The sequence below is a fragment of the Neopelma chrysocephalum genome, unplaced genomic scaffold, assembly GCF_003984885.1.
Source record: "Neopelma chrysocephalum unplaced genomic scaffold, ASM398488v2 Primary Assembly neopelma1_59, whole genome shotgun sequence".
NCBI lineage: Eukaryota > Metazoa > Chordata > Aves > Passeriformes > Pipridae > Neopelma > Neopelma chrysocephalum.
The window spans coordinates 27,493,731-27,511,446 of NW_020897714.1; the positions used below are offsets into that span (position 1 = coordinate 27,493,731).

Sequence of the window (17,716 nt, forward strand, 5' to 3'; positions counted from 1 at the left end):
TTGGCTTGTTGGGGTTAAACCAAAATGTTTCCACTGAATTACCAGCTTGCAATGTGTTTCTTAGGTGCAGTTTCTTCAGAATGTCTGGAAATGCCATGCTAATGAAAGATCTGTACTTAGTGGCATGGGCTCTACTGGGAGGAAGTATGTTCTAAACCTTGAGTGATGCAGCTTTGATTTTTAGGTTTGTTCTGGCCTTCAACTTAAATATGTGAGTTTATTTAAATGGAAGTGCCTAATTTTGCAATAGATGCAGGCAACTTATCTTCTTTACATTCGATGATAAGAAACCAAATAAAGTGAATTACTCTAGTGAAAGGTGCCCCTGCCCATGGCAGGGGGCTTGGAACTAGATATTCTTTAAGGGCTCTTCCAACCCAAACCATTCTATGAAATCTGTGGCTTAACTAGGTGTAGCAACAGGAAGCTGTTTTGTTTTTTTGTTTTCTTTTTTTAACCAAAGTGAAAGCTTGATTCAGGAAATATCATTAACAGCACAGAATTCCTTGGCTTCCAGTTTCTGACACCTGTAGGTTACTCTGGAAGTATGTTGGACAAGGCAGCTTGCCTTGCTTCCAGTGTTAGATTTAATACAGTTTCTTCTTATTAGGTGCCTAAACCTGTACATCAGCCAGCTGCAGAGTTTTGCTCTACTTCAACTCTTCCAAAAGATCCAGTACTGAGAAGGGAGAAACTTCAGGATCTGATGACTCAGATACAAGGGACTTACAACTTCATGCAAGTATGTTTTTCTCTGCTGTTGTAGCACAAAGCTCCAATAACCCTACCAAGGGCTAGGGAAAACAGTGCTGACAAAGTGTGTTGGCACTGAATGAATGAATTTAGCACTAATTAGCCAACAGCAGCTTGTCAAGTGAGAATGTTTCATTTGTATCTAGAGTTTAATTTTTTTTCTACCAACTGGTGATCTTTTTTCGAAAGGAGTCCATTCTGGATTTTGATAAAGCTTCACCAAGTGCCATTGGTTCATCCCAACCTCCTTCAGTTACTCCAGCAAGTAGTCCTGTAGGTAGGTGATACTATAAGTGTAAATGGTATGTAAAATTCTGCAAGCACTAACAGGGTTTGCTTGGGCTGTAGATCAGTAAGCCAGGTGAAGACAGCTTGTCTAACTATAAAGAACAGGCCATGCTAAGGAACTGTTTGGGTGGGTCTTGGGCTGTAAAACTTAATTACCCAGTTTATTTTTTCTAATCTGTAAAGTGGGTATCTCATTTGTGGCAAAAACGTATTTATCATTGAATACCTGTCTTCTTTTATCAAAAACACTGAAGTTTTCAATTGGCTGTAGGTTATTGATGGTAGGTTAAATGTTTGCATTGCACATGCTAAAAAAAGTGTGCATCTTCCTATGTGAAATGTTTGAAAGAAATAGAACTCCACACTGAACCTATATGTAGTGTTTGAATTTAAAAGTAAATGCTGCTTAATGCATTCTTTTTTTACAGCTTCAAAAGAACAGAAACTGCCAAATCAGACTGATTTTCTTCAACAGCCCCTTCAAGTAAGTTGGAGTTAGGACTCCCCCAAAGAGGCAAATTAAGGTTATTTACTAGTATAGACTTATATTTTAATTGGTTTTTCTTGTCAATTGTTTTGTAACGAATTTCACATAACATAGTAGCTTGCAAGTCTGAGATCACTCAAATGCTGCCAAAGTTGGCTGCTTTTCTGCTTGAAAAGCAGCAAGAGATGCTTGAAATTTCTTGAAGCTGTAAAGTATGTTGAAGACATGCTGAAATAGTTTGAATATTTAACTTGTAGATTCAGGTCATAGCTAAAAGTTGTGTGCAGAAGAACATTGTTTCTTTCCTAGATAGTCCATATTTTCATCTTTCAGACCCTCACTTGTCCCAAAGATAGTGTCTCAAGCTTTGGTAGCCACAGTTAAATGAACCTTAAATTCACTTACCCTGCTTTCATGTCTTGCTGCTTTGGCTTTTAAATAGGCTTCCTTTCCACTAACAGGAGTTCCTGAAAAACTGACTAACTAGTTAAAGCACTTCAGTTCCTGCCTTATTCTGTGGATGGAAATGCCCAGAGTGTGAGTTTTAGTGAAACCAAACATTTAAATTAATTTTTTTCAAAACCTTGTCTGTTTTCTCTTCTTGCAAGGCTGCTGCTTCATCCATGGCACTGCACAGTTCAAATACTTCCCTGGCATCTGCTGATCACACTCTTTCTGGCTCTGAAACTGAAGACTTGGTGACACCACAGGTAACATACCCTGGGGTTCACTGGCATTTAGAAATCTGTGTGATAGCCAACCCTAACAGAAAGCTGTGCTGAGGCCCTCCTGAATAACTGAATAACTCCTAAACAACATACAGGGACAGAATGCTGGTAACACCAATAGTATAGCCCACAATCTGGAATACTTAAAGAAAGTTGGAAAAGTCTTCCTAGCATTGCATGAGTGCAAAGTGAACAGTCTGCTCCTTGAAACATAAAGGGTTTGGAATGAAAAATGCACACTAGAAAGTGTGATGAATATTCTTGTGGGAACATGTGAGCAGCATAAATGTTTGCTTTGGTAACAGTGTAGAATATTCCCTCCAATGATGACAAAGAGGTTGCATAAATTGGGATGGATATTGTCATGAAATAGCAGACTTGTGTGAAAGCTGAAGACTGAGATGTTCTCTCAAGCTTCTCTCAAGAAATACTCAGAATTGGACTCTCTGGTGTTCAGCCATGACCTCAAACCTTGCTTTCTTAACTGTATTTATGTGCAGTTAAGTCTTCAAATAGCATTCAATATTGCTTAGAGCTGAAAAGTGTTTCAATTTATGCAGATCACTGTCTTAAAAATCTCTTGTGAAGTGTGTTGCTGTGTTGAGAATAATATGCTTGACAGGGATATTATAGTTTCTTGCAAACTTTGGAATTAGGGTTGCTTATGCCCAACATATCTCTGGTCCCTTTGGTTTGAAGTCTAGTGTCTGTCTTTTTCCAGTCCTGCTTCTCATGGGAAGCAATGAGTAAGTTTTGTTTGATCCCAGCACAACCAGGGAATACACTCCATGGTGAGAGTGCTCTCTCCTGGTGTGCAAGTGCATCCCAGTGCTGTCTGAGGCACCTGTCATGTGTGTACGTGGTGAGCACAGGATTGGTAGTCATTAGCCTTAGGCTCTGTATTTAAGTATTAAGCAACTCCTAAACTTAGCATTACAAGTGTGAGCTAACTATAGAACATGCAGGCTTTGCAAAAGCAAACCAAAGCTTGGCTCTGAAGCTTTGTTCAATAGAGCTCACTAGAAGCTTAACATAACACATGTCTTTCCATATAATTCAATGAGACAGGTGTGTGTCACAGACTTCACTGTAAGTAACTGCTTGAAGCAATCTGCAGTTCTTAAAATTATCTGAGTTTGTTCAACCAGTTGCGTAAGGAGGTTAATCCAAGTCTGAATCTCTAAAGCTAATTACTTGAAGCTTTTGGTTAAGATGACTATTTAGTACTTTGGCTTTGGACTTAATGTTTGTCCTGGCCTTTCAAAATCCATTTGTTTCAACTTATGCACTGGTGTTTCATAGCTCTACCAGAACTCTTTAGTACTACTTGTAACAGCAGGTTTCTTCTAGGCACCAACATCCCTTTCTCAAGAGGCTGAGAAATATACTTCCCAACCATTGTATCAGACAAGTTCACGTATTTCTGAGCCACTGATACCTAAAAAGATTGAAATTGCCCAGGTGAGGAATCACAAATAAAGGTAAAGTAAACCTATTAGTTGCTGAAATGTAAGGCTCTGGACATGTTCCTTTTGACTTCTGATTCCTGTAAATATTTGTATTCTAAACCAACACTTGATTTTGCCATGGGCACAGATGAGATCTAATGCTGGTTAATACTTTGTCTGAACAACTCAGCATTGTTTCTAATCTGAAACATGATTAAGTTGGGAAGGGGGAAAAAATCAACCCCCCTAAACTTTCTAAATTCCTCCAGAAAAGAGAATCCACTCTTAATATCAGCCAGAGAATTATCTTTCAGTAAATGGAACAGAAAGCATTCAGTGTTTCCTTACTGGTGGGGAAAAATACCTAATGTCTCTTTATTGTGAAATTATTGCAATGAATGGTATGTATAGTAGCTCATAGGAACATTTCACTTAATCAGCAGAGACTGCAATAGAAGTACTGTTTGCTGAGGATGCACAGCAAGATTTGAAATTGTAAGCAAAAGCTATTTTGTAGCTCTACTATGTCCAAATGTCATCCTGTAGAAACTGCTGACTTCTGTCAGTCTAGGCTTTAGAACAAATTAACTGCTTCTGTTACTGCCTGATAGTTATCAAGTGACCTTTCATTACACTTGTTCTTCCCCCAGGCAACTGTTCCCCTCCCAAGTGAGCCACAGTCACCACTGCCTACTTCAAGCGCCCCCATGTCATCGGTACCACCAGCGCAAAGCTTTCAGTCTCCCCCTGCAAGCAGCAGTTCTGTCACAATAACAGCAGCTCCCTTTCAGGCTATGCAGACTGTAAGTACACAGCTTGAGGCCACACAAAAATAATTGACAACAATGTTAGTAACTTGAGACTAGTGCTGAGGAGCTGGCTCCTCTTGGTATGGTACAGAACTTGATAGATATTCTGTTTTAACATTAAAAACCTAGGTTAGAACTCTGCTTCTCCAATGCTTTCAGAACTTAAAACAGATCATCTAAGAACAGAGATCGTAGTTTTGCTCTGTATAGTCCCAAAATCTAATACTGGGATATGTTAGTAGCCTCAAGGAACTAAGAGGGAGAAGTCGGACCTGGAATGAACAGATTTATAGCTGTGCCCCAAGGTAAGGTTGACTGTACTTAAACTGTTCTTAGGAATAGATTTCAAATAAAGACTACACAAGAGAGAGAGAATTGTGAAGTATACAGCTGTTAGGACAAAAAGCTTTCTGAAGCCTGAAGTTGTCTTGCTGCTTTTTAAACAATTTCCTTCAGTGGAGTAAAATTCAGTCCACTGAAATCATAGAAAATGTGTCCTTGATGAAGACTGGTGTAGCTCACTATCCTATCTTATTAACAAGTAGTTGTGTTAACAATATACACGTGTAGGAAATAGACCCCACACAGTCTGAGTTGTTTATTGCAAATAGAGAACACTAGTAATGGTGTATGGCCTGAAAAAATAGTATCTAATATTGTTACTGTGTGGTAATCTGCAGTGCAGGCTTAGAGGGATTCAGAGGAAGAGTCTCCATTTAGTTGTTAGTGTTGCCTTCTCTGTACTTGATCTTATTTACACCTCTGATACCTTCTTCAGAAGATGTTAACCCTTCATTCAATGGTCTTGCTCAAAAGAAAGCTTAGAAAGAGGCCACTCTGATTCTCTGAAGGTGTTTTCTGTTTCAACAAATATGCCTGTGCATTTCCACAACTTGCTGGACAATATCTTCTTGTATTGAGACATATATTGTAGGATTTGGTGGAATACAGTAGCTAATAACTGCTCAAAGCACAGGAATTAATAACTAAAACTTCAGTGACATCCTGATGTGGTCTATGGTAAAATCACTGCATTGACTTTTTCTGCTTGCTGTTCTGTATTTGTAGAAGAGTGTCAAGTAGAACCTACCTCAGAGGTACAGAATTTTGATAGACATTACAAATAAGGCAAGTGGTAGGGAGATGGTGCTTTCTAAGCTGGATCTATTTAAATTATGCTAAGGGGATAGGTAGTGATTTTTCCTGAAAGTGGAGAAATAGTAGCATGCTATGATCAAGAATCTAGAGTCTTTTGGGGACTCAGTCTATAAGATAAGCATCTGTCATAGTATAAATACGGAGTCTTGGTCTGAGTCATTCTGATTGTGTTCAGAGTACTTTGATCATAATGGTACCACTGAAAGTTCACTTGAATTAATGCCATGTTTTCAGATATGTCAAATGTTCAAGATTTCTCTTGGGACTTTTGGGTAAACCTGGCAAACATCTGTCACTAAATTGCTAGGCTGTTCATTTCTCTTGTAGTGGTAGCAGTCTTTAACTTTCCAGTGCGGGGTTTTCTTGTTCCCTACATTGCTTAGATTCTCACTGCTGCCAGGAAAACACAGCCATTGGATTTGAGTAGAGTGTCAGAAGTCAGACAGTTCCTTGCCAGATAGTGGTATCAGTGACAGTAATGCCAGTATCTGATTATGTCCTCAGCTGTCTGAACAATAAGCACAATGGCATCAATAGGAAGCTTAAAGGCAGACCTGACCTGTAGCCTTAATCCTATATTCAAATTCCACCTGTAACTTTCACTGTAGGAAAAAGTAGACCACTTGCTAAAAATACTTCAGGATGTAGGTGTTGACAGCCTGACTGCACAGCATCTTCAAATCTCTTTTAGAAAGTGGACTGCTTTGGATCATTCTTTTTTTACCAGAGGAAACATCAAAAATGGAAAAAAAAAACCAACAACAGAACCTGTTTCATTTTACAGGGGTTCAAAATTTATGCTCAGCACTTCAGTATCATGAGGAGTTTCTGTGCTGACTCCCTCTTAGAGGCAAGACTTAGTTTCTTGACCCTAGAAATGTGTTCATTTCCTGCTTTAATTATAGAGGCTTCTGAAAATGAAAAGAATTGTCAAGCTGTGGAGCTGTTCTCTGCATCTAGCTGTAGTTTTACCCTGGTCTGTCTTCAAAGAGTTTATAGTCTTGGGAAATGGTCTGATACACCTCTAGACGTGGTATCAGTACTGCTGATGGTTCTTTTTGTGAAATTTAGACCCTTTTTACTTAAAATAGATTTTTTTTTTTTTCCCCTATTTGATGTTGATAGTAGTTGTACTTTTGGCTACATTATTTCTGGTAATTTTGTATTACTGGTTATAAAGCAATACAGTCACTGGAGTGAGTGAACTCTGGTTGATTAGGTTAAACTATCAGTAATATCTGCTCACCATTGTACTGCCCAGGCTATAACATTTGACTTACGAGACTGTTACCTAGGTTGTGTTTACTCTTGGGAACTTTTTAAATGAGTAGGAGAGTTGAGGCCCAATTTACTGAAGGGGAAAAGGATGTTTAGTATGGTGTTTGATTGGAGAGTAGTGTTATATCAGATTCCAAGACATGTATAAAGACCCAGATTCTTCCCAAATATATCTCCTCTCACTATAGGCTGTCCCAGCTTCAGGGTGAGCTGTAGGACAGGTGAGTGAATTTAACAGAGGATTTCCCAAAGAAGGAAAATAGCTTATATGGTAACTGTTCAGTTGATTAAGTACTGTAGCTGTAGTCAGTCAAGCTGTTTATTGGGGAGTAGCTACATAAACAGGCGTGTGTTCCATAAGTTTACTGAGAGGGAAAAGGATGGGTTTATGTACAGTATTTTTGATTATTTCTAAGAAACAGTTGGTGTTCTAGGAAACATATGCTAAAAAGCATATGGATTTGAAGCACAGCGTAGCAGAGTGGTGGCATTAGGCAGAGACTTTAGCTGGTAGTGTTAAACACTTGTCTTCAAATATGTTGTAGGTATTTAAAGTGAATGCACCACTGCCTCCACGTAAGGACCAGGAAATTAAAGAGGATTCTTCGTATTCAGCAGGATATAACCAGAGTTTCTCTACAGCAAGTACACAGACTCCTCCTCAATGCCAGTTGCAATCTTCTCATGTTGCAGAACAAACGTCTCTTTCACAAGAATCTCTGTCTTCAGGTGAGAACTGCACTTGGATCCAAAATTCTTCAGTGTATAATGGTCTTTTAATTCATTATCATGTGCTGTGAGTTCTGACAGTGAAATTGTTAACAGGTGCTATATAAGTGTTTAACGTGAGGTTTACATCAACTCTAATGTAGTCAATGGTATATAAACTTAATTTCAAAACTGCTAGCAGGATGAAAGGCTGGTTCAAACTTGTTTCTCTACTAGATAAATAGACTGTGTCACCTACATGCCTGAATTTCCCAGTAGGTGAGAAATTCAAGTATGTAGTGATACTTGTCAGTCAAACAGTCGCTTTCTTGGAATTGAAACAATGATGAAATCCTCTTATTTGGAACCATTAATTTGGTCTCTGGTAATAGTGCTGTCTAGTGCTGGGACTTGCTAAATGCTAAGTAAGAAGGTTGGGGTAAGTTCTCAGTCTAACCTGAGGAATACTGAACTTAGTAAGTGGTCTTGAGCTGTTGTATTCAACACAAACGTGACCTGCTTGACATTCAGATAGTGCACCAGGTGGGTTTATATAGCTGACACTAAATTTGACATGGTACTAGCCCCTAAATGTCTGAAAGAGGTTTCAGGATGATAGAAAGCAACAGCTAGGGATCTGTGTTCATAAGAGTATCAAACCAAATGACTCAAGGTCATTTAAAACTACTGTTTTTCTGCCAGAGTGATTTTCACATGACTTAGAGTAGAAACAGACTGATAGTGTGTGAAGTCAGTGAGACACATGAAGATTAAGAACTCAAAGAACAATAAGTATAGAAGTCAGGAAAGCATGTTTAGCTTCAATGCTCCTTCTAATCACTGAGAGTACAGGTGATCAGCTTTCTGTACATTTTTTGATGGAAATCATCGTTTTTTGATTAGCCTTGTGCAGTGGCTCTGCACAGACCTCTCAAAAGGGTTTATACTGTTGCTCTGGCTCAGTTTTAAGCTTCTTGGATTGATATAAAGCATGGTCCTGTGGAAATACACTTGTAGTTGCAAAGTCTGTATCTAAAGCGAACCACTCTGAGTGAAAAGCGTTCTTGAATATGTGTTGCTTGGGGCTGAACTGCCTAATAACATGTGGTAGGAATGTCTGTTGAAGAGACTGAACCCAAGTATCTGTTTTCCATAGTTATCTTATTACTATCCAGATAAGACTGAGTTTATCTAATCATTCTGAAGGTTGTCAATGCTGAGGTGACCTAGTTTATCAGATAAACCACTGAGGTCTTGCTAGTAGAACAGTGTTGATTCCAAGTGAGAATTCTTAATCAAATGTTACTTGATTTTAATCTAAATTGGGATTTTTCATGCTGCTAGCAAGCTTGTTCTCACCTATGCAACTGAATATTGCAATTGTTGAATGCATTAGAGGCTTACATTGACAGCCTGGGCTGTCAGTGGCTTTAAACAAGCATTATACTTTACAAAACTAAGGGAGGGGGATCCCCACTTATTTCGAGTAATGGAGGAGCAGAAGAACAGAATATTCAGAGCAGCTTAATCAGTCTCTGAACATCCTAATGCTGCCCTTGCTTCTAGGTGTGGTAACTTATAGCAGTTAGAAAAAGCTTAAAATTCATCTGTGCCTTCTGTTTTAAGCAGTGAACTATCAATCTGATGGAGCTGTTCCTGTTAGCAACGGTAGCCTTGCCTTTTATCCAGCACAGGCTAATGTTATTCCCAGACCCCCTCAGCCTTACCTTAACAGTCGTGGGTCTGTCAGAGGATCTGCTAGAGGTGGAAGGTCACTGGCTAATTCCTATCGCTCCCCTGGTGGCTACAAAGGTATGTCTGTATTTACTACCACCTTAAAATTTGCTGTACTAATGCTGCAATGTGATTTAACACAACACAGTATTAAATTCAGGTTCTATATGTGAAATTTCTTAAGACTTTAAGGGCAATGTGCAAAGAACAGAGTCCTCTTGTAGAATTTAAGGAAGTTCATTCTGACTTGTGGTCCCTGTACTTGAGATTCTCAGGTCAAATGGCAGAGGAATTTCATAGCCTTCTTAATTATGAAGATAGAAACTTTCACTAATAGGTCATTAGATTACCTAATTGTATGGACTCTTTATTTCATTTACTGTTCTGAACTTTTTACCCACTTCTTTTTCTTGGCATCTGTCTTGCTTGACAGTCTGGGCAGGCATTTTTCTCATCAGATGTCACTTGTGGTATTTGCCCAGACCAAGATAGTCTTTGCTTAGCACTGCTGGCTTTAATATTACCATCAGAAACCAGGATGGGGGGACAGGCTCCCAGTAGTGAAGATCCCTTCCAGATTAAAAACAAACTGAAGAGTTATAAGAGGAGGATTATTGGGTCTCTGCAGACCAGTTGCTCTTTTGCTGCAAGCTGAAGTATTACAGAAAGTTTTGACTGACTTTGAGCAGATGCTAACTTAAGGTTGTTGGTAGCTGTGGTCTGTTCCACTTTCAAGTGGAAGGGCGCTTAGTGTGTGATAGTTGCTGCAGTTATTGGGCTGAGCCTGCTTGTACCTGGTAGGAATGTGTACCAGATGAGTTCTATAGGTCTAATTTAACAGCAGTTAAGGGTTTGGTGGTGTCTGGTATGAAATTGCTTGCAGTTATCTTTGGTATTTAAATAATAGCTTAAGTTAATACTTTAAAGCAATGAGTTATTAGCTCAAGAGGCAAATTATTATAATAGCGCCTAAACGTATGACAGTGGTAGTTATATGTAATAGCAAAAGAAAGTATTTTTTAATTCTCTGTGAAATCCTGTTTCTGGATCTAGCAAGCTTTTCAGCTGTTCTGTGAAATCCCATTAGTATCACAGGCAATTGTTAGGGTCTGTTAATATTTTAAAACATGCAATTTTGATATATCCACAGTGGATAGTTATGAGTAGCTAATGAAATGCATTTATTAAAGGAGTAGTAAGACTCTTCCACATTCTGAATTTAAGAATAGCTTCATATGCATAATTGCCAAAAAAAGAGCTCTAGTTATACTCTGGACCTGTAGTGTAAACCAAACAGTGAATAGTATTGAATAATCAATGTTATTTGAACAGGTTTTGATGCTTACAGAGGTTCACCTTCAATAACTAATGGCAACTATGGCCAGCTTCAGTTCCCTGGTAGAGATTATGCTGGAATGCCATATTCTCAGAGGGTAAGTACTGACTTTGTTTCCAGTAGCCTTCCAGTGTAGAGGAGCTAAGTCTTCTAATATGATAATTTTTCATAATCTTAGAACGTGAACTATTTCTTACAATCTAGAGGTTGGTTTTGTTTCCTAGGCAAAACTCTTTTTTTGAAATGGTAGACAGCAGTTGAATTAAGTTAGTTCAGATGGATAACATTTTTGTACAACAGGTTGATTTTTAGTCTGAAAGGAGTCTTTGAAATGCAAACAGATGGTAAATAAGATGTTGTACGAGTCTGTTTTATTACTTTAAAAGTTGCTACACTAAAATGACTTTGTAATGTAAAATAATGAACCCCTAAATGGACTAGCTGAAAATGCAGTTATGCAAAATACCAAATAAGAAGTAAGAAAACAAAGGTTCTTGATGGGAGGAGGGTCTGTGAAGGTCTTCTCTACAGGCTCATGGACTTCTAACAGACTTGAGATTTGAAGTTCACTGAGTTTGCTCAGTGAACTCAATTGAGTGCATAGTTCAGAAGCTAACTTGCATTAAACAAGCATCAAAATAGCTCTTTAATTTTATGCAAGCTGTTATAGAAGTAAATTTTCCATGAGTAAGGCTGTTTAATCTACATCTTATTTTTAAACTCCATCATTGTCTATTCTAGAGATTAAATTTGCTGTGCAAAAAAAAATAAATAGCATATTTGCCTCGCTTGATGTCAGATTTGCTTACAGCCATCTTCCTAATTCTTCTTTTAGGATGTTAATTACCAGCAGTGCTATAAACGAGGTGGGATAACTAGTGGTCCTCGAGCAAATTCAAGAGGTAAGGCTGACATCAGGTTCCCAGTGGTCCATAGACGTGCTTGGGTGTAGCAGCTGGGGTGTTACGAATAGCATGAAAAACAGTACACCATCACTGACATAACAGATTGAGCTTAGTATGAATTAACTGAGCTAGGTGGAATCTTGAGTACTGTTCTTAGACAGCATTGCATAGCAACAGATTTAATTTCACTGTTCTCAGATTGGAGTCTTCACATGTCAAAGTTCTGACACAGTGGTACCCTACTGAACTTCACAAATAAAATGACTAGGAAAACACACATGGGGTGGTTCTCTGTGTTCAGGGAAGAAGCATTTTAGCTTTCCTTTAATTGTATTTTCTCTTGACTCTGGATAAGATATCAGATCCCAGACACTGTGTAAGAGAACTTTTTCTATGAAAAGTGGTGTGTTTGGTAATACAGGCTTGTTCTGTACTTCTATGGTGCAGTATACAACCTAAAGAAATAAGTAAGACTAGCTGTTTGAAACCAAGCGCAAAATAGCATATGTTTTGAGAAGTTGTAAACAAGATTATTTAATCCTACTATACGTGCTGGAAAAAGCTGGACTTCCAGTGCTACAGATGAGAAGTGAGATGAACAGTAGCTGTAGATCACTACTTTAGAGAATAAAGGGAATTTATGGCATATCATGGAAGCTGTTCTAGGATAAAGCAGGTCACCTCTCAGTTTGAGGGAGGGTTCATAGAATATACATCAGAAGAGAACTAAATGAGATGGTGGTTAATTAACAGTTGACAGAAGTACTCATTAGCATTATGATCTCATAGCAACTTTCCTTAGTTTCATCGATTATCTTTTAAGATGTTGCTTTCCAGTGGAAATAGCAATGGTTTGCAACTTGAGTGTGATTGTTTTAAATTTCGCAGATCTATTAATGTTTTCATTCTAGACCCTTTTAACTTAGATATTGGAAAAGATTAAACACTTCATTTTGGGAAATGTGGTGCAGAAAACTTTAAGCAACTCTACTTTGTCAGGCTTAAAATATTCTAGCATCATAAGTTAGGACTACTAAAGATGCAACTCTAGAAGAATGGTGTTGAGTAACTTGAAGTAAAAATTCAGATCTTGAAGGTGACTAAATGACTACTTGGCTCTAACTGGTAATTTTTTTGGAAATTACATTTTATGTCCCCTCAGAAGTTAGCGTATGCTTTCAATGCTGATATATTTAAAAAAGTAAAGCTAAAACTATTGCAATCTACTGCCCTCTCCTACTTAGGGGTATAAGAAGTAACTGTTCATAGCTAAATTATGTCCCATGTTGCTAAATGCAAGTGTGATGAATGTAAACCAGCTTCAAAGCTCTCTTCTCACTGAAGTCCCTTAACTTGCTGTGGCTGAAAGTGAAACTTGTTGTGAAGCCTGCACACTCGGTGCTTAAGATTATGCCTGCAGGCCTAAGTGCATCCTTCGGTTATAATACTTAATGCTGTGCCAATGATTTTTAACAGCAGGGTGGAGTGACTCCTCTCAGGTGAGCAGTCCAGAACGAGACAATGAAACCTTTAACAGTGGGGACTCTGGGCAGGGAGACTCCCGCAGCATCACCCCTGTGGACATGCCAGTGACGAGCCAAGCTGCCACCATCCTCCCGGTGCACGTCTACCCGCTCCCGCAGCAGATGAGAGTCGCCTTCTCTGCTGCTCGAACATCCAACCTGGCCCCTGGAACTCTAGACCAGCCCATTGTGTTTGACCTGTTGCTGAACAACCTCGGAGAAACTTTTGATATCCAGCTTGGTAGGTTCAACTGTCCAGTGAATGGTACCTATGTCTTCATCTTCCACATGCTGAAACTGGCTGTAAATGTTCCGCTGTACGTGAATCTCATGAAGAATGAAGAGGTCCTCGTGTCAGCGTATGCGAACGACGGGGCTCCTGATCATGAAACAGCAAGTAATCATGCAGTCCTGCAGCTGTTCCAGGGGGATCAGATCTGGCTACGTCTCCATCGGGGAGCCATCTATGGAAGTAGCTGGAAATACTCCACCTTCTCGGGATACCTCCTTTATCAGGACTAAAATCCAGTGCGATGTTTACAAAAGAGCTGCTCCAAACACCTTGGTGGAGGGGGGTGGGACTAGCTTTGCACTTACTGACTTTATAGAGGATATGTGGTTCCATTATTGGGGGGAAATGATGGTCCTGTTGTGCAAGGTGAAATCATGGAGTTGGGGTACTGAATCAGCACTAATTTGGCACTTTATCAGTTGTGATGTAGCCTTGCTAATAAAGCTGTGAATGTATATTGTTTGCACTTACCCTAAACTGTATTAATGTCCAGCTTACTACACTATTGATTGCCTCAAGTATGGGCTATTCACAATGCCTTGTTGTGCCTCAATAAAACAAGTTAATATGCATTTTAGTATTAATCTTGCTCGTGGTTTCAATTTTAAAATATATCACTGAGCTTATTCCTGATGCGGGCCTGTGAGGCATACATGAATATTATCACATAGAACTGGTCTTCAAGCTTCAGTAATTCAGGGTAATCTGTGTTTAGCTGGGATTACTTGTTTATTTAGTTCCTGCTTGATGTCCTCATCAAGTGTTCCCTTGATCAAAATGAATTCAAGATATATAATTAAATCTTCTTTCTTTTTAACTGAAAGGCCAAGAAATGTCCTACATACTTAGTTAGGACTACCTATTCCCTATACATATCCTGTCAAAATCTAGCATTGTCATAGCATCAGTCCTTCAGTAGTGATGCAGTTGAAATTCTTAAACCTCAAAATACTCACTGAAGGGCTAGCTCACAGTGTTATTCAGTTGCAAGATATTTTAAAGTTAAAATTCACCCTTCTGAAGCATAAATGTGTATTGCTTCCCTCACCCATGAGACTTGAATCAGACTGTAATGCAAGTTTATCTCCTCATTTGAGAAGGCTGCTGAGGAACTTTGTATTTGAAACCTGCTGCTTGCAATTTAAATCAAACCTGAACACAAGTGCTAGGAAGCATTTCTGAAATTCCTTTCTTGCAGCTATTGGGTGGTTTGACCAGCCTTCAGCACTCTCTTGTGGCCTGAGGATTGAAAAGACATGAGGTATGTCCTTGTCTGAGCTGCAGTGTGTCAAATACTATAAATAATTCTGATGTTTAAAATGGTAATATGAACTAGTAAGAAGGTAGGTCACTGTCTCTTCCTCCTTTGAAAAGCTTCAGTAGATTTGTTTTAGCAGTAAGAAGCACTTTATCTGAGTGTACTGAGGTAGCCAGTGCACAAGCCTGACTGGTATAGCTAAGGCTGAACTAGAACTATACAAAGTAAAGGCAGCTTAGCTATCTGCTTATTTAAATAAAAGTAAACCCCTAAATTTAATAAATTTCAGACCTGATATAAAGCTGCTGTTTCAAGTTAACTGGTTTCAGAACTTCAACTTTAAACATTTTGCCCTTGCTACCATGCAGGTGCCAAAACAAGTCTGGCATGACTTCTGACATAAAGTCACTGGCATAAAGATCTTGATTTTGTTCCAAGCTCAGATTTCTTTTTCATACAGATTTTTTAGATGGTGACCATACTTCAAGTCTTGGTTTAATTCCATTGGCAAATTTTGAGTTGAGATATTTAGGTAGGATAAGCTTTATGTAACTTAGTTTTTACCACTGCAAAAATGTCAAGCCTATTGTACACTATGCCTGTATTTTGTATTTTTAAACGCACTAGTTCTGACTTTAGCCAGTGAAGAGCCTTATTTCTAGAACAGTCAAAACAGAGTAAGTGGCAGCTTAATTAGCACTTTTTCCTTAGAATGTTAACTCTCCTTGTAGATTAATTGAGAAATATGGTAGGCAGGCAGAAGTGGTAAGATAACTTTCAGCTTGCAATAACTTTGCAGCTGTGGCCAGACAGACTTCATTGCTTTTTTTCACAGACCTGCAACAAACTATTTTTTTTTTTCTTTTTTAGACATGTGGGGCATTGAGTCACCCTTCTCCCAGACTGTCTCTAATGGGACTGGTAAATAAGTGAGCCCTCTTGTGTGTACAGCAGGGTATCCCTTGCACTTCAAACTGCTTTAACATCAGTACACAACTGCTTGGTGGACCCATGTTACCATTTGTTTGAGACCAATATCTCACTGGTAGTTCAAGCAAGGTGTATCTTTACCTTGTCTATCCTTAAGGTATCAGAGATAAACATCTTACTTTCAGAACTGGTTGTCCATTTGTATAAAAAGGATTTTCAAATCCCTAACTAAAAAGAGTACAACCAGAATTGCGTGGATATGATGAATCTAATAATTGTATTATTCCTTGATAGCGAACTTGACTGTAAGTCACGGCTTCTCAAAAACACAAAGCTTTTTAGGCCCTATCAGCCTGAATTAGAATAATCCCTACAGTAGCAGCTAATTTAAAATAAAATATCTTGTTTTCTCCTGATATTTTTTTATTTTAAAAAACTACAAAACTTGGACAATTCTCTTCCCTTAGAATAACTAAAAATATGATTAATTTTACGCTATGGGTTTCTTACATAGTACCTTTTCATCTACAGCTCTTGGTTTTCACTGTTTCTAGTCAGCTCTGAACACTGCCTTTGCCAACCTCTGTTACAAAAAGGAGCATAAGCACAACTGGACAGATGCTGTCATAAAGAAGCTTTCAGAGCAGAAGCAACTCCAAAGGTTGTTACTGAACCTCAAATGCTAAGGCTGTGCTTAAAAAAAAGTACTGCAGAGGGCCAAGCAAAGCACCTTTTTTCCACACCAATAGCTGGCCAAAGTCCAATGGTAGAAAACTTGTTATTCTAATCTCCATAACATCTAAAAAACATCTAAAAATGTGACATCATGGTTTTCTATGATGATAAACACTAGGGTATTGATACCTCATCCTTTATGCTTCTAGATGAATACTTTTTGAAAGCTTCTCAAAGTACTTCAGAAGATTTCAGTGCATTTACTGACACAGTTTTAGTCTACCTCAGAATGTCCAGACGAATGACCTAGTTCTTTATTCTGCTTCTGGGCAAGCCATTTAATAGGTGAGTTTCACAACTTGAAAATACTTGAGGTAACACTGCGTAGACTTCATGTAAATACTGTCTGACAGCACCTTTTTCCTCAGTAATTGTTAAATGGAGTTGCTCAAACCGTTGCATTAGGAAAAATGCCCTAACTGTATAAGAATGATAGTCAGGTCTGATTAAAACATACAAAGGGGCATCATAGTTCTGCTATTTTCTCACTGCTGTCTTGCTTCATAAATCGGATACCACCTAAATTCTCTCCAGTTTAGTTCTCTTGTGCGTCCTGCTGAAGATAAACTGTAAGGGTAAGGAACTAATACTTTATTTTGATTTGGAATGAGTGAATTTCCATGTTTCCTTCTCCTGAGGTCAGTGAAATACTGGATTTACCCTGAAATGGGCGGGTGTAGTGGTTTTGGCTGGGAGAGAGTTAATTTTGTTCAGAGTAACTGGTATGGGGCTCTGTGACCCAAATCTTTTAGATTTGTGACCAAAGCACCATTGATAACACGGTAATGTTTTGGTTCTTGCTGAGCAGTGCTAGCACAGTGTCAAGGCCTTCTCTGCCTCTCATACCACCCCACCAGCAATTGGGCTGTGGGTGCACAAGGAGTTGGGAAGGAATACAGCTGGGACAGCTGATCCCAATTAACAGAGAAGATGCCCCAGACCCTATGATGTTGTTCTCAGCAATACAAGCTGGGGGAAGAAGGAGAAGGGGACATTCAAGTTGCAGTGTCTCACATCTGAAATCACCATTACACACGATGGAGCCCTGCTTTCCTGGAAATGGTTGAACACCTGTCTGCCCATTGGAAGCGGTAAATGAATTCCTTATTTTGCTTTGCTTGAGCATGGCTTTTGCTTTACCTGTTAAACTCTTCTTATCTGAACTCCCAAGCTTTCTCACTTTTGCCTTTCCAATTCTCTCCCTCATCCCCCTGCAGGGGTGTGAGCGAGTGGTTGTGTGGGGCTGAGCTGCCTGCTTGTGGGGTTAAACCACAACAGGTTTCCTAGCATTTTCAAAACACTAGGGTACCAGTACTTCTGTGATTTTTTTTTTTTTTTCCCCCCCT

At 38.9% G+C, this 17,716-nt stretch overlaps 1 protein-coding gene across 2 annotated transcripts in view; it reads left to right on the forward strand.

Annotated features, from left to right (window-relative positions):
* Positions 1 to 14,024, forward strand: part of CAPRIN2 (caprin family member 2) — a 33,442-nt gene extending 19,418 nt beyond the window's left edge. Inside the window, exons 9-19 of one of the 2 annotated variants that reach the window (XM_027680626.1) lie at positions 611 to 742; positions 943 to 1,030; positions 1,470 to 1,525; positions 2,137 to 2,253; positions 3,607 to 3,717; positions 4,355 to 4,507; positions 7,495 to 7,678; positions 9,284 to 9,469; positions 10,724 to 10,824; positions 11,563 to 11,629; positions 13,109 to 14,024. In XM_027680626.1, the coding sequence (XP_027536427.1) occupies positions 611 to 742; positions 943 to 1,030; positions 1,470 to 1,525; positions 2,137 to 2,253; positions 3,607 to 3,717; positions 4,355 to 4,507; positions 7,495 to 7,678; positions 9,284 to 9,469; positions 10,724 to 10,824; positions 11,563 to 11,629; positions 13,109 to 13,677 (1,764 nt within the window). In that variant the 3' untranslated portion in view covers positions 13,678 to 14,024. The remainder of the gene's footprint in view (positions 1 to 610; positions 743 to 942; positions 1,031 to 1,469; positions 1,526 to 2,136; positions 2,254 to 3,606; positions 3,718 to 4,354; positions 4,508 to 7,494; positions 7,679 to 9,283; positions 9,470 to 10,723; positions 10,825 to 11,562; positions 11,630 to 13,108) is intronic. The other variant, XM_027680627.1, reaches the window with a different exon arrangement.
* Positions 14,025 to 17,716: the final 3,692 nt, after the last annotated feature.